General features: G+C 41.4%; 2 protein-coding genes across 5 annotated transcripts; one reads left to right on the forward strand and one right to left on the reverse strand.

The window, feature by feature from the left end:
• Nucleotides 1-254: 254 nt before the first annotated feature.
• LOC127769934 (tropinone reductase homolog At2g29360-like) lies at nt 255-13,559 on the forward strand. 4 transcript variants are annotated; one of them, XR_008016862.1, is made up of 5 exons: nt 255-382; nt 910-1,117; nt 1,400-1,622; nt 3,639-3,750; nt 13,121-13,251. XR_008016862.1 is itself a non-coding variant. In XM_052295593.1 (4 exons), exons 1-4 carry the CDS (start codon nt 291-293, stop codon nt 13,405-13,407), a joined length of 810 nt encoding a protein of 269 aa, XP_052151553.1. In that variant the 5' UTR covers nt 255-290; the 3' UTR covers nt 13,408-13,559. The 4 variants fall into 4 exon arrangements, 2 of the variants coding, with proteins under 2 accessions (XP_052151553.1, XP_052151554.1); XR_008016861.1 differs by having other exon boundaries at nt 3,639-3,827; nt 13,121-13,201; XM_052295593.1 differs by lacking the exon at nt 3,639-3,750 and having other exon boundaries at nt 13,121-13,559.
• A 4,753-nt stretch (nt 13,560-18,312) lies between these two features.
• On the reverse strand, nt 18,313-18,891 carry LOC127770741 (uncharacterized). Its single transcript, XM_052296554.1, has one exon. It carries the CDS (start codon nt 18,889-18,891, stop codon nt 18,313-18,315), a length of 579 nt encoding a protein of 192 aa, XP_052152514.1.
• Nucleotides 18,892-19,122: the final 231 nt, after the last annotated feature.

Genomic DNA, 19,122 nt, shown 5'->3' on the forward strand with positions numbered 1-19,122 from the left:
GATACGATGAGATAAGACTTTTTTTTTTGGAAATCCTTGTATAAATAATAGAAAGTATGTCCTTGCTAAACGAGTCTAATTAGATGACAAGAAGAGATAAAGATGACGAGAAGAGACATGAGGTGGACACAAGGAAGGGGGCTTGGCAAGCGGTTGCGGGCCTTGCGGGCTTGCGGCTAAACAAGCACCCAAAATATTGTGCAGATATATGGCGTCAAACGCTTTATGCCCATACAAGTAGTACTCAAGTACTCCACTCTATTGTCTCCCTCACACACCAACCCCAAGAGATGATGGCATCCAACAGCAGCGCGCAGGAGACCGGGCGGTGGAGCCTCGCCGGCGCCACAGCTCTCGTCACCGGCGGCAGCAAAGGAATCGGGTAACTAAATAATATTCATCCCTTCATCGAATCCAAGGTCCACGTAGTTTTCACATCTGTTTGAGAAGAGGAAACAAATTAAGGCGCTCGAGGACCTCATCCCAAAATCCCAAATACAGCTAGCTCTCCAACCAATTCAAGCTCTTTAGATTACGTTCTTAATTATATGCGCAACCCGGTCATCACCATGTTCTGGCCTAGCATGGACGTCTATGAGGCTACCAGCGCTACCCTAGCTAGAAACAACACTAATGACTTTTCTGATTAGTGTCTATCCGGTCATTAGTTCTAATCGCACCGAAATCGGCACCAATAGACTATATAGCCTCTCTAGAATCAGTACTAGCTTCAGGCTGGTGTTAAACACCCGCCGTAGTTTCCCTCAAAAAAAAAAGAATCAGTACTAGCTTGTGTGCCTTAATTTCTGACCTCCTGTCTGTTCATCGTCAGTTTGATCATATCGTTGCTTCGGCACATTACTACTAGCTTGGTGGCAGAAATTAAGCATTTATATATGCATCATCCAGGCGAGCCATCGTGGAGGAGTTGGCGAGCTTCGGCGCGACGATGCACACGTGCGCCCGGAACGAGGCTACCCTGAACAGCTGCCTGGAGGAGTGGAGCGCCAAGAAGCTCTCCATCACCGCCTCCGTCTGCGACGTGTCAGCCCGCGCCGACAGGGAGGCGCTCGCCGGCAGGGTCGCCGCCATGTTCGACGGCAAGCTCGACATCCTTGTACGCATACACCAAACCACGACAAACTGACGACCTAGCCTTGATCTCCATTTTTTTCCCTTACAAAATGCAAGAACCTTCACATGTGTGCATGTGCTAGCTTGTGGCGGCGTGTTTGCCAGATCGCGACAAGGAGCTAGTACACTTGGTTCTTGGTTGCAGATCCATCTCTTGAACATTTTCTTAATCTATTTCTCTCAATGCTATAAAGAGGTGTAGAAGTTGGGTAGAGATACAGAAAATGGTTATTAGATGACTTATAATTTGTTAACTTACCTGCAGGTGAACAATGTCGGCTTCCTCTTCCTAAAACCAGCCGTGAACGTGACGCCGGAGGAGCTCTCCAGAGTGATGGCGGGCAACCTAGAGTCATGCTTCCACCTAAGCCAGCTGATGCACCCTCTCCTCAAGACCTCCGGCAAGGGCAACGTCGTCAACATCTCCGGCATATCAACTGTTACCGGGTTCCCATCTCTTCCCATTTGTGCTTTCTGTGCAGCAAAAGGTAACTAAAAAGAGCACAAAATTTAGAACGTATTCACTGTGCGCACCAATTAATAGTTTAGATTTTTTTTTTATTTTTTTCAAGGAAGTTGAAACTCTGGTAATATTAGAAGTGCGTGTGCAAGGGAGGATAAAGCATCAGCTCCCGTCATCTTCTATCTATAGCAAAATAGATTAAACATCTTACAGATGCTCATAGGTCGTCATCTGGCGATCTAATAGATTAGATAAATTCGAGAAATTTTGAAAAAATAAAATAGAACATCTGCAATTGTAGGCCATAGGATTAATCTTGCAATGGAAAAAAAAAACCCACAGCTCCACCTCCCATCCCACCTACCTAACGTATGTACCAGTCTCATTTCCTTGCACATACTTGACGTACTTACGTATAGTTACGTTTCCCTATTACGTATAGTCACTCTACTTCTCTCTTCTACTATAAGCTCTTTCCTTCCTTTTGTTTAGCTGATGCTGTTTAGATTCTGAAATGTAACCATTATTGCCTAACATATTTTCAAAACTATTATACCTTCTAAATGATATATGGACACAACTACACCGAGAGTGCTAGCTGGATAGTGCTAAAAAGAGACACCATTCTTTCCAAAAAAAAAGCTACTAGTACACTCAATATTTATGTATTTTTTTCTTCTTAGAGAAGTTTCTCTTAAATTACTCATTCGATTTATAATCCGATTACACCGTTGTGTTCGTAACAATTAAATCTTTACAACAAGATCTCACATGATTATATTTTCATGAAAAATCACAAATTACTTTTATGATATGTCTAAATTACTTTTAGATTTCACTAAGTTATTTCTTAGACATATAAAAGTAAATTCAGTAAAGCTTAAAACTAATTTACATATATAAAGTAAATTCAGTAAAGCTTAAAACTAATTTACATATATTATAGAAGTAACTTATAACAAAAAGAAAGTAACTTTAATTTAGAACTATATCTAGATTCATTAACATCTATATAAATATGGGCAATACTAAAATGACTTACATTATGAAACGGGGGGAGTAACTCTCTGTAGTAGAAATAATTATATTGTGAGTGAGCTGAAATAAGAAACTATGTAGAGTGAATTTGCAAGTAAAGTGTAGAGAAGATTTATAAAGTCCACAAAATATAGAATTAACTAAAAACAATAATAAGAATAATCAACTTAGAGCATTATAAATGTATAGAAGTAATTTAGTCAAATCTGAAAGTAACTTATATATATTATAAAAGTAACTGAGTATATAATAAAAGTAATTTACAAATATAAATATTTTTTCATCGTAATATAATCATGTAAGATCTTGTTGTGAAGATTTAATTGTAACGAACACAATGGTGTAATTGGATTGTAAATCGGATAAGTAATTTAAGAGAAAACTTTATAAGAAGGAAGAAAAATACACACATGTCTAAGAGGAAAAACAACACGCACATCAGCACGTGTAGCAGTAATTCTTCTCACAATTGGATCGTCGCTGGTTAGCACTAAACCGAGAGGCTTCTCGGTTTAGATTTTACCATGATATATGTATTCATTGTTGATTAAATTAACAAGTTAACCATATTAACTATATTTTGGCTTATACAGAATTACACTAGACATATCCAGATCCATACAAACAATAAAAAAAACAACAAATAAAATTGACTATATATATTATACAAAAAAGCTCAGTAAATACAAATAGGTTCGATATAACTAATTAATTAAGACACAGTAATAGACATACGAAGATATGGCTTGTTATGACGTCTTTTGGTCAATTTTGTTAGTTAGAGGCAGCACGAGAAATTTGTGTGCACCGGATATTTTGCCATTCATAAATTCTAGAAAATAATTATTCTCGTTTGTGATTTTGGTTTGTACTTAATTAGTACATTGGTCTTATTGTCTGGTTATAAAGGTTTTAGTACCGATTTTGGTCGATCGAGTAAAGATCGATTCTCCACTAATGTTAGTTAGAATTAATCGCAAGATAATACCCTTACTAATCTCAGGAGCGATGAATCAAATTAAATTACCAAGAGCCTAGCTGTTGAATGGGCGAGCGACAGGATGCGTGTGAACTGCATCGCGCCAGGCGTCATTACTACACACCTTGTTGATGATGTACGTTGAATTAATACTCCCACATATGTACACCAATTCTGTTACAAAGGCGGGTGTCTTTTTTCCGTCACAATTAGGTTAGTTTTGGCACAGCTCTGCATTCAAGATTTTCTTAACTTGGTTATTTCTAATTCTATAAATCTAATTTATAAATCCAGATCTACGATTATTTTGATAATATTTGGATAATCAATTTATTCTCATTTTAATTAATAAAAATTTAAAATTTCAAACCTAAATATTTTAACATACAAACTAAAAGTGTACCATGAATGTGAGATCTAGAGCTATGCCAAATAAGCTGTTCAATTACTATATATATTTATTTCCCAGTTTTATATTCTTCATTTCCATATCGAAATTCTAAGATAATGGTCCTTCTACTTTTATATATAACTAGGATGGTAGCCCGCGCATTTGCGCGGGCATGTATATCGTAGGCTATTTTTGAAAAACTTACCAGGAATTAATGTCAACCATACTTGCCAAACTTCACAAATATGTTTTCTTCATAAATTTATCTGCCGACTTTGCTTAAATAACTTTTGTTAGGTATCTGTTACCTTTCTATGTAATATTTAATGCATCAGTATACGTAATTATCATTTTCTTCTTCACCATTTAAAATGGAGATAGACTTAGTTCGTTTAGAAAACATGTGTAACAAATTAAGTTCAAATTAAAAGGTAATGTGTTTTTTCTTTTTTAATTGAATGTTTTGGGGCATTTTTTTAATAAATCTCGAAATATTATTATTGTTAATAATGTACCATCAAACTAGCCCTCCTTTTAATTGGTTCATATTAACGTAATTTGTTATACATATTTACATATGCATCAATGAATATAGAGTAGATATATCCTGATTTTTCTTCCGGGAGACATGCACATGTACGTACGACATGAGGAGGGGAGGAATTCTGTTTCCTTTGAGATAAATCCAATGGTTTGGGTCTTGAATTATAAATTTTGTAATAAATAATCTAATGATGTACGTAAAATATTAGCTCTATGATTTAGATTATCACAAAATATATTTTCTATACAGTGGAGGGGAGCTTGAATAAGAGGGGAGGATGTAGCGTATGTACATGCACCATACGCGTAAACGATATGGACAGCCCCTATGGGCCTTAGGGGCTTTTACTTTTTGTTAGCAAATCTAATGGTCGAAAATAGTGGGTCCACTGATGTCGAGGGGTAATGCTCTCTAGCGGGAGGCTGTGAGGCCCCCCTTTGTGAGTTCGGCCGGGGGAGCGGGTGAAATCCTGAGGAGTCTCTTTCGACGCAACCGCGGTGAATTTGCGGGAGCTAGGCCCACGAGATGGAGATCAGAGAGGAAGGGAGAGAGGGATTATACAGGTTCGAGCTGCTATGAAGCGTAACACTCTACTCTTGTGTGTATGATGATTCTTCTGTGCTTAAAAAGTCTCTGAATCCCTAGTGTACAAGCTAGGGCTAGACAAGCTTTGGCTCAAGGATCCAGAGTTCGATCCCCCTTTCCCGCTAGGCATGGTCCTCCTTTTATATTCTAAAGGGATACCACATGTGCTGTGAGTGCTACCTAGAGAGAAGGGAAAATATTCTCTATATTAATTACATGTCTTGTGCCTTAGCCCAGAAGCTATCTACACGTCGGCTGCTGTGCGGGGCCCATCAAATCATGCGGGGCACCCTTGTCATTCACCGTTTAATGGATGAGGACTTCCGGGTTCCCGTTTGCACCAGGAAACGGGAGCCCGGGTCAGTTCAGAGTGGTTGGACCAGCTCTGACCGGAATAAGAGGCTGTGAAGCCCCTCATCATTATGATGGGATGGGACGGAGCACGCCGCACGCCGCTTGACACACTGACAGGGCGGGGGTACACAGTCGCCGTCCCATCGGTCATTCGACCGGTCACAGACCAGTCAGATGCGCAGCACGCCGCATTAAATGCGGCATGGCGCGGCTGCATGGACCGCTTTAAATGCAGTAAGGTGGGCGTTAGGCACACCCACCGAACCCTGTACACGTGGGCTGATACGTGGAGGGAGTCGGGGCAGCCCGACCCCAAGCTGGGAGGGGGCAGCCGCCGCTCCACCCCGGGCTCGAGCTGTGAGGAGGCAGCCGCCGCTGCACCCCGGGCTCGACCCCCCTCGGGGGGTGCCATGTGGGTTTGGGGGCAGCCTCCTCCCTCTAAACGTAATACCCCCGCGCCATATCACCAACAACTGAGTTTAAAGTAAAATCAATTGTTAGATGTTTTTCTTTTTCTAAGAATTATTAGAAATTCCTCTAATTTATTTGAGCGCCACATGGTGACTTAGGAACGTTTGTAGGAGTCACACGTGGCAGTTTAAGAGCGTTTGTAGGAAGTTTAATGCGCTTTTAATATATAATAACATATGTTCGATCCATTGTTTCTATTTTGTTAGGAAACCTCGCGAAACTTTTACTACTGACAAATGTATATTATTTGTACCATCGTCATCACTTTAATTGGTTCATATGCATATAATTTGTTATATGCTATTATGTGAATTAGTAAATATGGAAGAAATATACTTACCATAAACATTGTTTCTCTATGATACGTGAGACCCATACAATAGTTTAAAGAAAAACTATAGTCAATCTAAATAATATTAATATTCATACATAGTAAATTATATCAGAAAATCGAAATGGATTTTAAAGTTGGTTATGCATGCGTACGAACAACGGACATGCTCGTAGCCTATTAATATTCATATATAGGAGTATTCACATTTTTAATGGTCTACGCATATAAAATAGACTAATTTATCTTTATATCTAAAAGATATGGAAGCCATAGTAATATTCTTTTGTTTTTTTACCTCTAAGTCCATTAAATGGTAATGTATACTATATTTTAGAACGCTTACGTACAAATCAACCGATTTAATTTATCTCGTCGGTTGAGCATATTTCAAAAGACATAATTAATTAGATATTGTTGCATCCAACTAAAGGTACAATTTTTTTTATAATTTTTATGTTATTCATAGTTAATTTTTTTCTTTTCACTTACATATTATATATCTATTTTTTCTATGCATGCTTGCAAAGTAATTTATATGTTGTTAAATTATTTTACAATTTTGTATGACAATTTGGATGACATTCAAAGTGTAGGAGTGTGGTCCCTAGATAAATTAAATTTATGCATAAATTTATTTTCATGGTTGCATTTATAATTTTTATTTTAACGCCGTCAATCTGATATAGCTATGCAATTTTGTGGAATAACTTAAGATCACATAATACATGTTTATTTTATTTTTAATGTTTCTTTTATATGAAAATTTATTCACGGTGTATGTTCGTTAAATGGTTTAAGATGACAAAATATATGTACATTTTTTTTATAATAGCTTGTTTTTGTTTGATTGATATGCAAAAGATACATTGGCCTAACTACATTCACCTTCCTGGGTAGATTATTCGATTCTAGCTATACTCATTTCATATTAATCAATATATATCAATCAACAATTGCATAATTTATATGTGTAGTACCCTGATAATTTTTTGCTAGCCTCGCCACTGAAAGAAAGGGTATATATCCATGCGATGCCCTGATAATTCTTTTCTTGGGTTCGCCATATCCAGGTGACATATTATAATTTTTGTAGAGAAACATATGATAACATTTAAATAAATAATAGTTTAAACAAATTAAAAATTGGATATGTACTCGAGAGTTATGATTGTTTATCTATCTAATTATTACTCCCTCCATATTTTAATGTATAAAGCTATTAACTCTTTTACCAACGTTTGACTATTTGTCTTATTCAAAAAGTTTATGTAATTATCATTTATTTTATTGTGATTTGATTTATCATCAAATGTTCTTTAAGCATGACATAAATAATTTTATATTTGTACAAAAATTTTGAATAAGACGAATAGTCAAACATTGATAAAAAGACAACAGCGTCATAATATGGTGGGAGTATTTTTTTTTTATATATTTGGTTGATAGCTAAAGAATAGAAGAGAAAAAGGAGAGACAGCAGGGAGATGGGATCCCTCCTGAGATGGAAGTGATGATTTTTTTTTTGTCTTTTTGAAACTTAAATACGTGCACAGGGAGAGAGAAACATACATATTTCTTTTCTCGAAGATAAGATCTAATAGTGAAAACTAATAATTTAATGGTCAAAAATGTTTGGTCTAATTTGAATTTAAATAATATAATTAAAAAAAGGAGGGTGGACACCTGCCAAGGAACATGGGGAGGAGGGCGTACTATACGTACGTTGTCAGGGTTATGGACTAAATCTCGGCAGAACCCACCACATACCATGTCTTATACAGAAACAACCTTCGGATATAGGAGGAATTCCGCATAAGGAAGGATGAATAGAGTTCTACATGGAAACGACAAGGACTACTCGGATTGTATCCATATTGGTTTCCCTAGTTCTACTTGGACAAGAGAACACCTATGGGTATAAACACAAGACCCCCTAGGAGGAGAGGGGACACGAAACAATAGATCAACATACAAGCCAACATACGCCAAGACAAGACGCCGGATATCGACTTCAGAGATAGACATGGCTAGTCCCCTACGTTGCCTATGGATACCGTCAAGAGAGATATAGCGTTGTCTCTGATCTCGCCGGATGTGGATTCGAGGAGGAAGGCTACCCTGTTGTCGACTACGAGTTAGACCTTCAGACCACCATGTCGACAACAGTTAGATAGGCTACCCCAAATATTGTACTGGTGTGATTATGATAAATAAGAGCAACGACCGGCTTCGGCCAACAGGATGTAGGGTTATTACCTGACAATTCAAGGGCCTGAACCTGTATAAAAATCCTCGTCTCTGTGTCTTTTACCTAAGTCTCGCGTATATCCTAGTACCAACGATCCCCATACTATGCAAATACCGGAATCGCGACATCAAATGTCGACATACATGTATAGGACAATGATTTAGTTTTATTTTCTAAAAACATATTATAAATAATTGTGATTTCCATCTAACTAAAATAGCATAAAAATAGGAGAGAAAAGGAACAAAGGGGAGGGCGTACACCCGGTCAAAAAAAAAAAGAGGGAGGGCGTACACGGACACGTACATAAGCGACACGGGAGGGGATGTGTGGACCCCTGTTTTTATAATAGGAATCAATCGTGTAAACAGTACCATTTCCCTGGATCAAGTAGTCTGGTACACACGAACTCATGGCTAAAATATCAAGTGCACATACACGAGAGTCTAGTATGAATTATTACATCATAAGCCCGCAGGCACAGTCTTAAATCATCGGACCAAGCGGTCCGGAATACATTCCAAAAACAGAAGTAGGTAAGGCAGCGGAGTTAAGGCAGCGGCACGCCATTGCTACAGGCAACGACCGTAACTAAGACCTACTGAGCGCCATCGTCTTCATCTCCCTCCTGGTAGTAGGCATAGGGATCCTCCGAAGCTTCATCTCCCGCTTCTGATTAATTTTATATTTGCAAGGGTAAGTACCAACCGTACTCAGCAAGTCATCACAGCAAGAATGCACATGATAGGGGTATTCAAAGGATGGCTATGGTTCCTTTGCGCAAAGCCAGTTTTGTAATTCTTTTCACAAGCCTAAGACCTAGCACAGACTGATCAAATTTTAGTACCAGTGTTCATATTAAACAATAACGGTTCTGTCCACCATCCATTGTGATCCTAAGGATAGCTTCTCGCCATTGAGTCGTCATGGTTTTCTGAGGACGTCCACATTCCCGCCTCTCAGGAAGTGGCTCCATCAGCATAAAAATCATCATGCAATATGCCATCCCACACAAGTTAAAATTTAGAGTCTAGCCAAATGTAATACACGTCCCGATGCTCAGTAACCGCGAGCACGGCTATTCGAATAGATTTGGTTTACTCACACTGCAGTGGATGTACACTTTACACGCACTCCGCGACTGCCCAACACATGAGCCTCGTCCCAACACATGAGACGCGTCACGGCAAAGCTTTTCGATAACCTCGCATTGGCAGTACCCGCTCCATGAACTTAAATCCTCATGCACTCTAGGCGTCCATGTTTCTAGCAGTGAGAGGAGTTCTGGCGCTCCCGGGAAAGAGAAGTCTCACACATATTAAATTATGGTTCAAGTTAAGTTCTCTCTCTCACACACTCATGGCAGTCCTACCAATGGCGACACCGATGTAGAGCACGCCTCTCGGCCCTACCTCAACGGCTGTCCCATCGTAGCGCACCTGCCTCACTCAGGGGTGAACCATCTATGCAGGGATACTGCCTCCGCTCGGCTATCTAATCCGCTAGGTCTATACCCATTCGAGAAGTACGGTTGTATGGGGGTCGTTTCATGCTTAGCTTCATGGCTCGGTCCTTAATTGACCGGGGACGGTACTAGCCTTTTTCCAGATACCACCCAAATCCTCCGTCCGCCCCAGTCAAAAACAATTGTTTAATTTTATTTCTCCTTTCACAAATCATGTCATCAACATCATGGCAATGTGGCGCTCATGTCTCCACATGCCGCAGCTCAATTACCTTCCCAAAGGTAATTGCCCAAGCATATAGCATTTGATAAATATGAGTATGCATGATTCTAGTATAGCATTTCTAAGCAATTGTCATAATTGACTAGGGACTCATACGTAAACATGGTTACGAAGGAATAAGGGGCAAACAATAATCAAGGCATGGCATAATCACAAGTAGGATGTTCATCATTGCATGCAATTTTATTTGTAAACAAAACAATTTCGCAATTGGGGTCAACATGTTCAAAGAATAGTGATGACTTGCCTTGCTCAAAGTCTTGTGGGTCTTGGTCCTCGCTTGGATCTGCAACTCCCTCGGGCTCTAAAATTACGTGCGAAGAAACGATTTGAATTCGGTTTAGAATTCAAATAAAAATCCAAATAAATCCAAATGGAAGTCGAATGCGAAAGTTGATTCTTTTATATTAACTCTACTATTCGCAAACTAGGGCAAACCCAATTTCGATTTTTAATATCCTAAACTATTTTGCGGGTATAAATATTTTGTTATCGTAAGTTTTTTTTAATTTAATCTACCCGAGCATTATATCCATATAATAGGTTAGAAATTTCTATCGTGAGCTAAATGTCGGACGGAATCCTAAAATTTATCTTATAATATTATACGTTTTAATTTAGTCTATGACTAAACGATTAAATATAATATACGTCTAAAATTCCTAGCGATTAAATCCGAATTTCTACCGTGAATCGATTACTTATAGAGATTATCCAAAAATGATCTATAATAGTCCATAAAGATTCATCTAATTGTTAATTATATCTGAATTACTACTGCGAATTGATTTCTTTTAGAAATTACCAAGAATAATTAAATTTTGCAATTCTACGACCATAATTATTCTATAATTAAATTCTAATTATTTTAAATTTTCTAAACTATTAACCTCCCTAATTTTCTTCCAAATTTTCTATTTATTTTTCCTTTTCCTTTTTCTCCCTTTTCTCTTTTCTTTTCTTTTCTTTTTCTTTCTTTTCTCTCTTTCTCTTTTTCTTTCTTTTCTCTCTTCCTCTCTCTCTGCCGGCCTCTCTTTTCCTCTCCCTCTCTCTCGGCTCTCTCCCACCCGAGCGGCGGCGGCGGTGGACGCGAGGGGGAAGGAGGGCGGCTCACCGGCGGCGGCAGCGGCGACGACGGCGGCGGCGACGGTGGCGCACGGTGGCGCGGGAGCGGCGGCACGGTAGCACGGGAACGGCGGCGCGGCGGCACGGGAACGGCGGCACGGCAGCACGGGAATGGCAGCCCGGTGGCACGAGAGCGGCGGCGCAGTGGAGAGGGAAGAGGGGAGGAAGGGTGAGATGGGGTGGGGGAAAATGGAGAGAGGGAGGGTATTTGTAGAGAAAGGAGGAGGAGAGGGGGAAGGGCGGCGGCGTAATGGCGACGCGACGGCGGCGCTCGGGGCGGGACGACGGCGACGCGCGGGCGGCGACGCGATGGCGGCGTGGGGCTCGGAGCGGCGATGCGACAGGTGGCGCGGGCCTCGACGCGGCGACGCGACGCGCGAGCGCGGGGCGCGAGGCGGCGATGGCGATGGGCGGGACGGCGATGCGACGGCGACAGGACGATGGCGCGACGACGGGACGGGCGCGCGGCGCGGCGACGGGACGAGCGCACGGCGCGGCGACGGGACGGTCGCGCGGCAGCACGCGGGCGCGCGGCGCGGCGACAGCGTGGCAGCGGCGGCGCGGGGCGTGAGGCGGCGGCACGGGGCTCGAGGCGGCGGCACGGGGCGCGAGGCCGACGGCGACGCGGCGGCGACGATGGCGACGGCGGCGCGGCGGGCGAGCGGGGTGCGGGCGAGCGGCGCGCGGGCGGGCGGCGCGTGCGGCAGGGAAGGGGGCGGGGCTAGGGGGACCATGTCGAGCACCTAGAGGCTAATGAACAGTGAATTTCCTATTTTTCCCGATTTTAGCCCATTTTCTATTTAAATTTGATTCCATAATTCCTAATTTTTGTATATATGAAGTTTAATCAATATTTGTGTTATTTTAACTAATGAATCCACCCTAGATTAATTTACTCATATTGTATTTATATAATTTATTTTGAATTTTTAATTAGAGTTAATTTCTTTTCCCATCGCATTTAAATTTAATTGGTACAAATATGGTTGCGATAACATTTTGTTTATCTCTATCCACCTAATCTTCATTTTAAATTATATTTATTTTTATTTATTTAGTTAATTCGATTTTTAGGGTTTATTCCTAGTTAATTATCCATTATTCACGATTTATAAACTCCAAAATCAAAATCCAATAAAATAATCGAATAAAATCGGCATGATGCAATTTATTCAAAAAGTTTTTGAAGGTCCGCATTTTTAGATTTTTGTCGGTCGAATTTTCAGAGTGTTACAGGATGTGATTTTCTTTTTTTTTTTTGAAAAATAGATCTAATGACATATAATGTCGGGTCAATCATATAAGTGTAAATCTAATAGATGAAAACCTAAAATAGTGGGTCCACTGGTTAATTAGAGTACCACATGGCTGTTTCGGAGTGCTTTTAGAAGTATACGTGACGGTATAGGAGCGTTTGTACGAAGTTTTATGGACTTTTAGTATATAATAGATAGATAGATAGATAGATGGAAATAGATAGATAGATAGAAGTTATTTTTTCACTCAAGAAGAATAATGCACAATTGATAGCCATATATGTATATATATGAAACACGCTCCAGTAATTTACACACTTTTTTTACCCGGGTAGCAATGAATTGAACCAGTTTTTTACCATTGGAATTATCGGAACTATATATGCAATCGAGCCTAATTATTTCGTTTTTGTTTCATCTCCCATTGAATATAAATGCTCTCTACTACAGTGCAAGAGCGGCAACAATCCTCATGTTCAAGGCGTGACTTCGCCGGATTTCGTACAGGAGGAAATCGCACGAACACCGATGCGGCGTGCAGGCAAGCCGGAGGAGGTCTGGTCGCTGGTGGCGTTCCTGTGTATGCCAGCAGCGGCATACATCACCGGCCAAATCATCTGCATCGACGGTGGCCGCACCCTATCTTGAAGTGTCGTGCGGCCTACGCGATTGTTTACTTCCGTAAAACCCAGAACCAGGACGGTGCACACGCATGTAGAGATCATCCGTTTGTCTGATGGTTAAGGAAAATAAAATTATAAAGGACTTTACCAATTGAAGTATTAAAATTGGAAATATTATCGGAAGGTTCAGATTTGACAATGTTGAGAAACCAGTCGATTCTACTGATCAGCACACAAGCAAACCAAACGCAGAGTTATAGAACACAAAAATAATAAGCGAGTGGAAGCTTTATTTCTTCTGGATTTGAGTACAAGCTACAAGAGAAGAAGCAGTAGACCGAAGATCGGTTGTCCTCGCCTCGGACCTTCTGGGCCCTATTTATAGGCGGAGGAGGGTAGAGGCTTGCATCGTAAGCCTTGAACCTTCTGGCTTGCATCATAAGCTGGCTTACATCGTAAGCTGGCTTCTCCTGTAAGCTGGCTTGCGCCATAAGCTGGCTTCCTCTGTAAGCTGGCTTCTGGCGTAAGCTTTCTTTTGTAGTAAGCTTCCCAATCATAATTTAATTCGTCCACAGTAAGATAGGTTTCATAACACTCCCCCTTGGACGAATTTGAATTATGCGCATACCTCATTAAAAACTCCTCCAAAAACCCAGTGGGAAAAAATGGTAGGAGAAAAGAGTACATGGCACTCTGGATATTGTGTTGCACCTGTTGCCTTGTTAAAAACCTTGCGTGAGAAAAACCTAATGGGAAAAAAAAACTCACCAAGGGAAAAAGAGTACAACAGTTGATCAAGTCTTCAGGACTTGTTTGTGATTCTTCAGGATCACAATCATGGGCTAATTGTTTGCTCCCTCTAATCCTTGCAATTCACTAAGTCGTCTCATGCCGATGTCATGAACACATTTGTAAAAGCTTGATGCTGGCAGAGACTTTATAAATAAATCTACGAGATTTTCGCATGACTTAGTTTGCAAGACATTTATTTCTCCGCTCTTCTGGAGCTTGTGAGGATAAAAGAATTTGGGAGCAATATGCTTTGTGAAATTGCTTTTCACATAGCCCATATGTATTTGTGCAACACAAGCAGCATTATCCTCATAGATAATGGTGGGGGTGTTATCAATGTTTAGGCCACATGACTTTTGGATGTGACCGATCATCCGACTAAGCCACACACATTCTCGTGTGGCCTCATATAGCAGACCGCCAGGAAATGGCAGTATTACCACAAAGAAATACAAACCCAGTCTGGGATCTAGCATTATGAGGATCAGACATATGGCCAGCATTAACATATCCCACCATGGATGGATCTTGGTTCTTCGGGAACCACAACCCAAGATCTTGAGTACCTCGAAGGTATGTGAGGATAGTTTTGACGCCAACCCAATGTCTTCTGGTTGGGGTTGCACTATATCTAGCCAATAGATTAACTGCAAAAACAATATCAGGTCTCGTGCAATTGGCTAGATACATTAGTGCTCCAATGGCGCTTAAGTAGGGAACTTCAGGTCCCAACACTTCCTCATCATCTTCCTTGGGTTTAAATGGGTCCTTATCCGCTTCTAGGGATTGGACCACCATGGGGGTTTTCAACGGATGACATTTATCCATATTGAACTTACCAAGGACCCTCTTGGTATAGGTAGACTGGTGCATGAACACTCCTTCAGGGAGGTGCTCGACCTGCAGGCCCAAACAGAACTTAGTTTTCCACAAGTCCTTCATCTCAAACTCGGTCTTAAAATAAGCCATTGCTTCTTTAATGTCCTCTGTGGTGCCAATGATATCAAGATCATCGACATAGACCGAGATGATACAAGATCCATTCAGGGATTTCTTTATGAACACACAGGGACAATCATCATGGTTTAAGTAACCTCTCTTCAGGAGATAGTTACTTAATCGATTGAACCACATCCTTCCGGATTGTTTCAATCCGTATAATGATCGCTGCAGGCGAACACTATACATGTTGCAATTTCCTTTCGGATTCGGAATCTTGAGTCCTTCAGGGACCCTCATATAAATTTCCGAATCTAGTGACCCATACAAGTATGCGGTCACTACATCCATCAACTACATATCCAAGTTCATATTAGTTGCCATTGAGATTAAGTATCGAAACATGATTCCACTCATCACAGGAGAGGGAGTTTCATCATAGTCAATACCGGGTCTCTGCGTGAACCCTTGTGCCACTAGCCTCGCTTTATACCTCACCACCTGGCCATTCCTCTTCCGGAGGACGACCCATTTGCATCCTACAGGGATGACTCTTTGAGGTGTTGGGACTGCAGGCCCAAAAACCTCTCTTTTACAAAGCGAGCGCAACTCTGCCTCTATTGCTGCTTTCCATTTGTCCCAATCTGAGCGCTTCTGGCACTCAATCATGGACATTGGTTCTAGATCTGGATCCATTATGACAGCAATCTTTGAGGCAAAGTGAATGTCGACAATAGTGGTCTTTCTATGATGTTACTCTCCTATATTAACATAGTTAGTGGAAATCTCCTCATTTATTTCCTCCAGCTCGTCATGATTTCCCATAACGACTGAGTAGGTTGTTCCGATCTTCCAGTGCCAAGGTTCGCGCGTAAAGCACTGGGTTCTCCATCTTCAGGATGGTGTCCTTCTGGGACCATCTCAACTTCAGGTTGAGTTGCCTCTTCTTGGGCTTTCTCAACTTCAGGTTGAGCTTCTTCAACTGATTCTTTGAGTGGAACAAGTGGCTCAGGTCCTTGTCTCCGTAGGACGTCTCCGCGGAACCTTGTCCCGAACACCCGGAGGTCTCCCTCTCTTCCTAGGATGGGGGTAAGAGCAGAGTCAGTAACCTTCTGGGTTACTTCTACTCTTTCCGGCGCATTTACTGCAGGTATATGCGACCTTGTCATTCCCTTGTAATCAGTGAAGGCATCTGGCAACTTATTTGCAAGATTTTGCAAATTTATGATTCACTGAACTTCCAGTTCAGCTTCACTAGTGCGTGGATCTAAGGACTGCATCCCAGTTGCATTCCATATTATATCTCGGCATTCTTCTGGATGCCTTTCTCCCCCTAATGCTGGGAAAATAGTCCTCATCAAAGATACAAACAGCGTACCGAGCCGTATGAAGATCCCCAGTCATAGGCTCAAGATACTTGATTATGGACAAAGTCTCATAACCAACGTATATCCCCAACTTCCGGTGGGGTCCCTTAGAAGTACGCTGTGGTGGTGGGATTACGCAGATGGGAAATACTTGGTTCTTTTCCACGCACTAGCTGAAGGGGGGCTGTACTATGATATGCAGTTGGCTTGAGTTGGATTAGTGTTGCTGCATGCAACACAGTATGGCCCCAACAACTGGTTGGTAGCCTACAATCCTGCAACAGTGGCTGTGCAATCAACTTGATCCTCTTGATCAAGGACTCAGCTAGGCCATTTTGAGTGTGGACATGTGGTACTGAATATTCTACCTTAATGCCCATGGCTAAACAATAATCATCAAAAGCCTTCGACCTGAACTCACCAGCATTATCCATTCGAATGGATTGTACGCGGCTATCAGGGAAGCTAGCTTTTAGCCTGATGATTTGGGAAATTAGCTTTGAAAAAGCATGGTTCCTTGTGGACAATAGATCCACATGGCTCCACCTGGTAGAAGCATCAATCAGTACCATGAAATATCTAAACGGGCCCGACAAGGGCTGGATAGGTCCATATATGTCACCCTGTATCCTTGCCAGGAAAACAGGTGACTCATTCCTAATCTTCAGGAGGGATGGCCTAGTGATCAACTTCCCTTTTGCACAAGCAGGGCAAATAAAATCTTCAGGATTAGGGAAGTCATTAGTTTCAACATTGTGGCCAGCAGAATTGTTGATGATTCTCCTCATCATACCAAACCCAGGATGACCCAGCCTATCATGCCAAACTCTAAATGACTCTGGGTTTCTAAATATGGTTTTCATCGCAACATATTCCTCAGTGGGTTTTATGTACGTGTAGTACAAACCCGATGGCGATGAAGGGAGCCTTTTCACCACTTGGTTTTGATATCCATCTATTTTTATTATGAGCAGATATTCAGCATCTTGCTCAATCTCGGTTTCTATATGGAAACCGTTTGCACGGATATCTTTAAAGCTTAAGAGGGTACGCTTTCAATCAGGATACAATAGAGCATCCTTTACAAAGATATGGGTACCCATAGGGAGAACAAGAGTAGCACTTCTAGGGCCTACTATATGAGCATTGCTTCCGGCAATGGTCATAATATTTCCAGTTTTCTTAGTTAAGGTGTGGAAATATCTAGTTTCCCTTAAGATTGTGTTAGTGGTGGCACTATCTACTAGACATATATCCTCTTATGCCATGGGATTCCCACAAAGTCTGTTTATAGAACATAAACATAAATGAAATTAAACATGGAGTAAGTTGATTCTATTAAGGGAAACATTACAAGGACTTTAGGCCCAGTAAAAGACTAAGCATGCTCTTCAGAAGTATTATTCATGACCAAAGTTCTACATGTGCTACTCATGCAGAACACTGCATATGACTGACATATAGGAGATTACTTCAGGTCTCCAAATATGTCATCATCTTTTTCAAGAAGGTTGTCCCAATCATCGTCCATACGGACGTCCCCACCATCCTCAACATTGATAAGCATGTCATCATGCTTTTCAATCTGAGCTTCAGGCTCAATGGTGAAGTGGGACTCATGTTGGCTCTTTTTCTCATTCATGCTTTGTTGGTAGAGCTCAACTAGGTGCTTGGGGACACGGCAGTTACGAGACCAATGCCCTCTGCCTCCACATCTATAGCAGTTATCATGCTTTACCCTAGATGATTCACCTGTAACCTTCTTGAGTTCGCCTTTACCTCTGGGTTTACCCTTGCTCTTGCCCTTGAATATGATACTTCCCTTACCTTTCCCTTTCTTCTCACCATGGCCTCTTTTATGGCCACGCGAGTTTCCAACAACATTGGCATGTGCTTCAGGCACTGCCATAGACCCAGTGGGTCAAGCAGAATGATTCTTTAGAAGAACCTCATTCTGCCTTTCTGCAACTAACAGGACTAAGATAAGATCAGAGGACTTCGGGTACTTTGAGTTCCTGTATTGCTGTTGCAGCACTATATTGTTGGAATGAAAGGTAGATAAGGTTTTCTTGATCATCTCAGCATCAGTGATCTTCAGGCCACATAAACGCAACTGAGAAATGATCCTATGGAGAGCAGAGTTATACGCCGCCACAGACTTGTAGTCTTGGAAGCGTAGGGTGATCCAGTCATGTTGTGCCTGTGGGAGCACAATTGACCCTTGCTGGTCAAAGCGATCCTTCAGGGATTGCCATAATACCAGTGGATCTTTCTCGGTCATATATTCAGACTTCAGGTCTGGATGGAGATGGTGGAGCAAGAAATGCAATGCCTTTGCTTTCTCGGCCTTCGTAGACTCCACCGTGCCAACTTCGGGCAGCACAATAGTATGATCGAGACCCATGTAGTCGAGTTTAATCTCAACGTCCAATGCCCAAGTGAGGTAGTTACTACCATCCAAGGCAAGCTCGACGAATTCCTTCTTTGCTATGTCCGACATGTTCTTTTTACCTTTTTAGCTCGGTAGAGTCTCATGCTGATAACATGTTGAGAAACCAGTCGATTCTACTGATCAGCACACAAGCAAACCAAACACAGAGTTATGGAACATATAAAGAATGAGCGAGTGGAAGCTTTATTTATTCTAGATTTGAGTACAAGCTACAAGAGGAGAAGCAGGAGACCGAAGATCGGTTGTCCTCGCCTTGGACCTTCTGGGCCCTATTTATAG

The sequence above is a fragment of the Oryza glaberrima genome, chromosome 4 (assembly GCF_000147395.1).
Source record: "Oryza glaberrima chromosome 4, OglaRS2, whole genome shotgun sequence".
Lineage (NCBI taxonomy): Eukaryota > Viridiplantae > Streptophyta > Magnoliopsida > Poales > Poaceae > Oryza > Oryza glaberrima.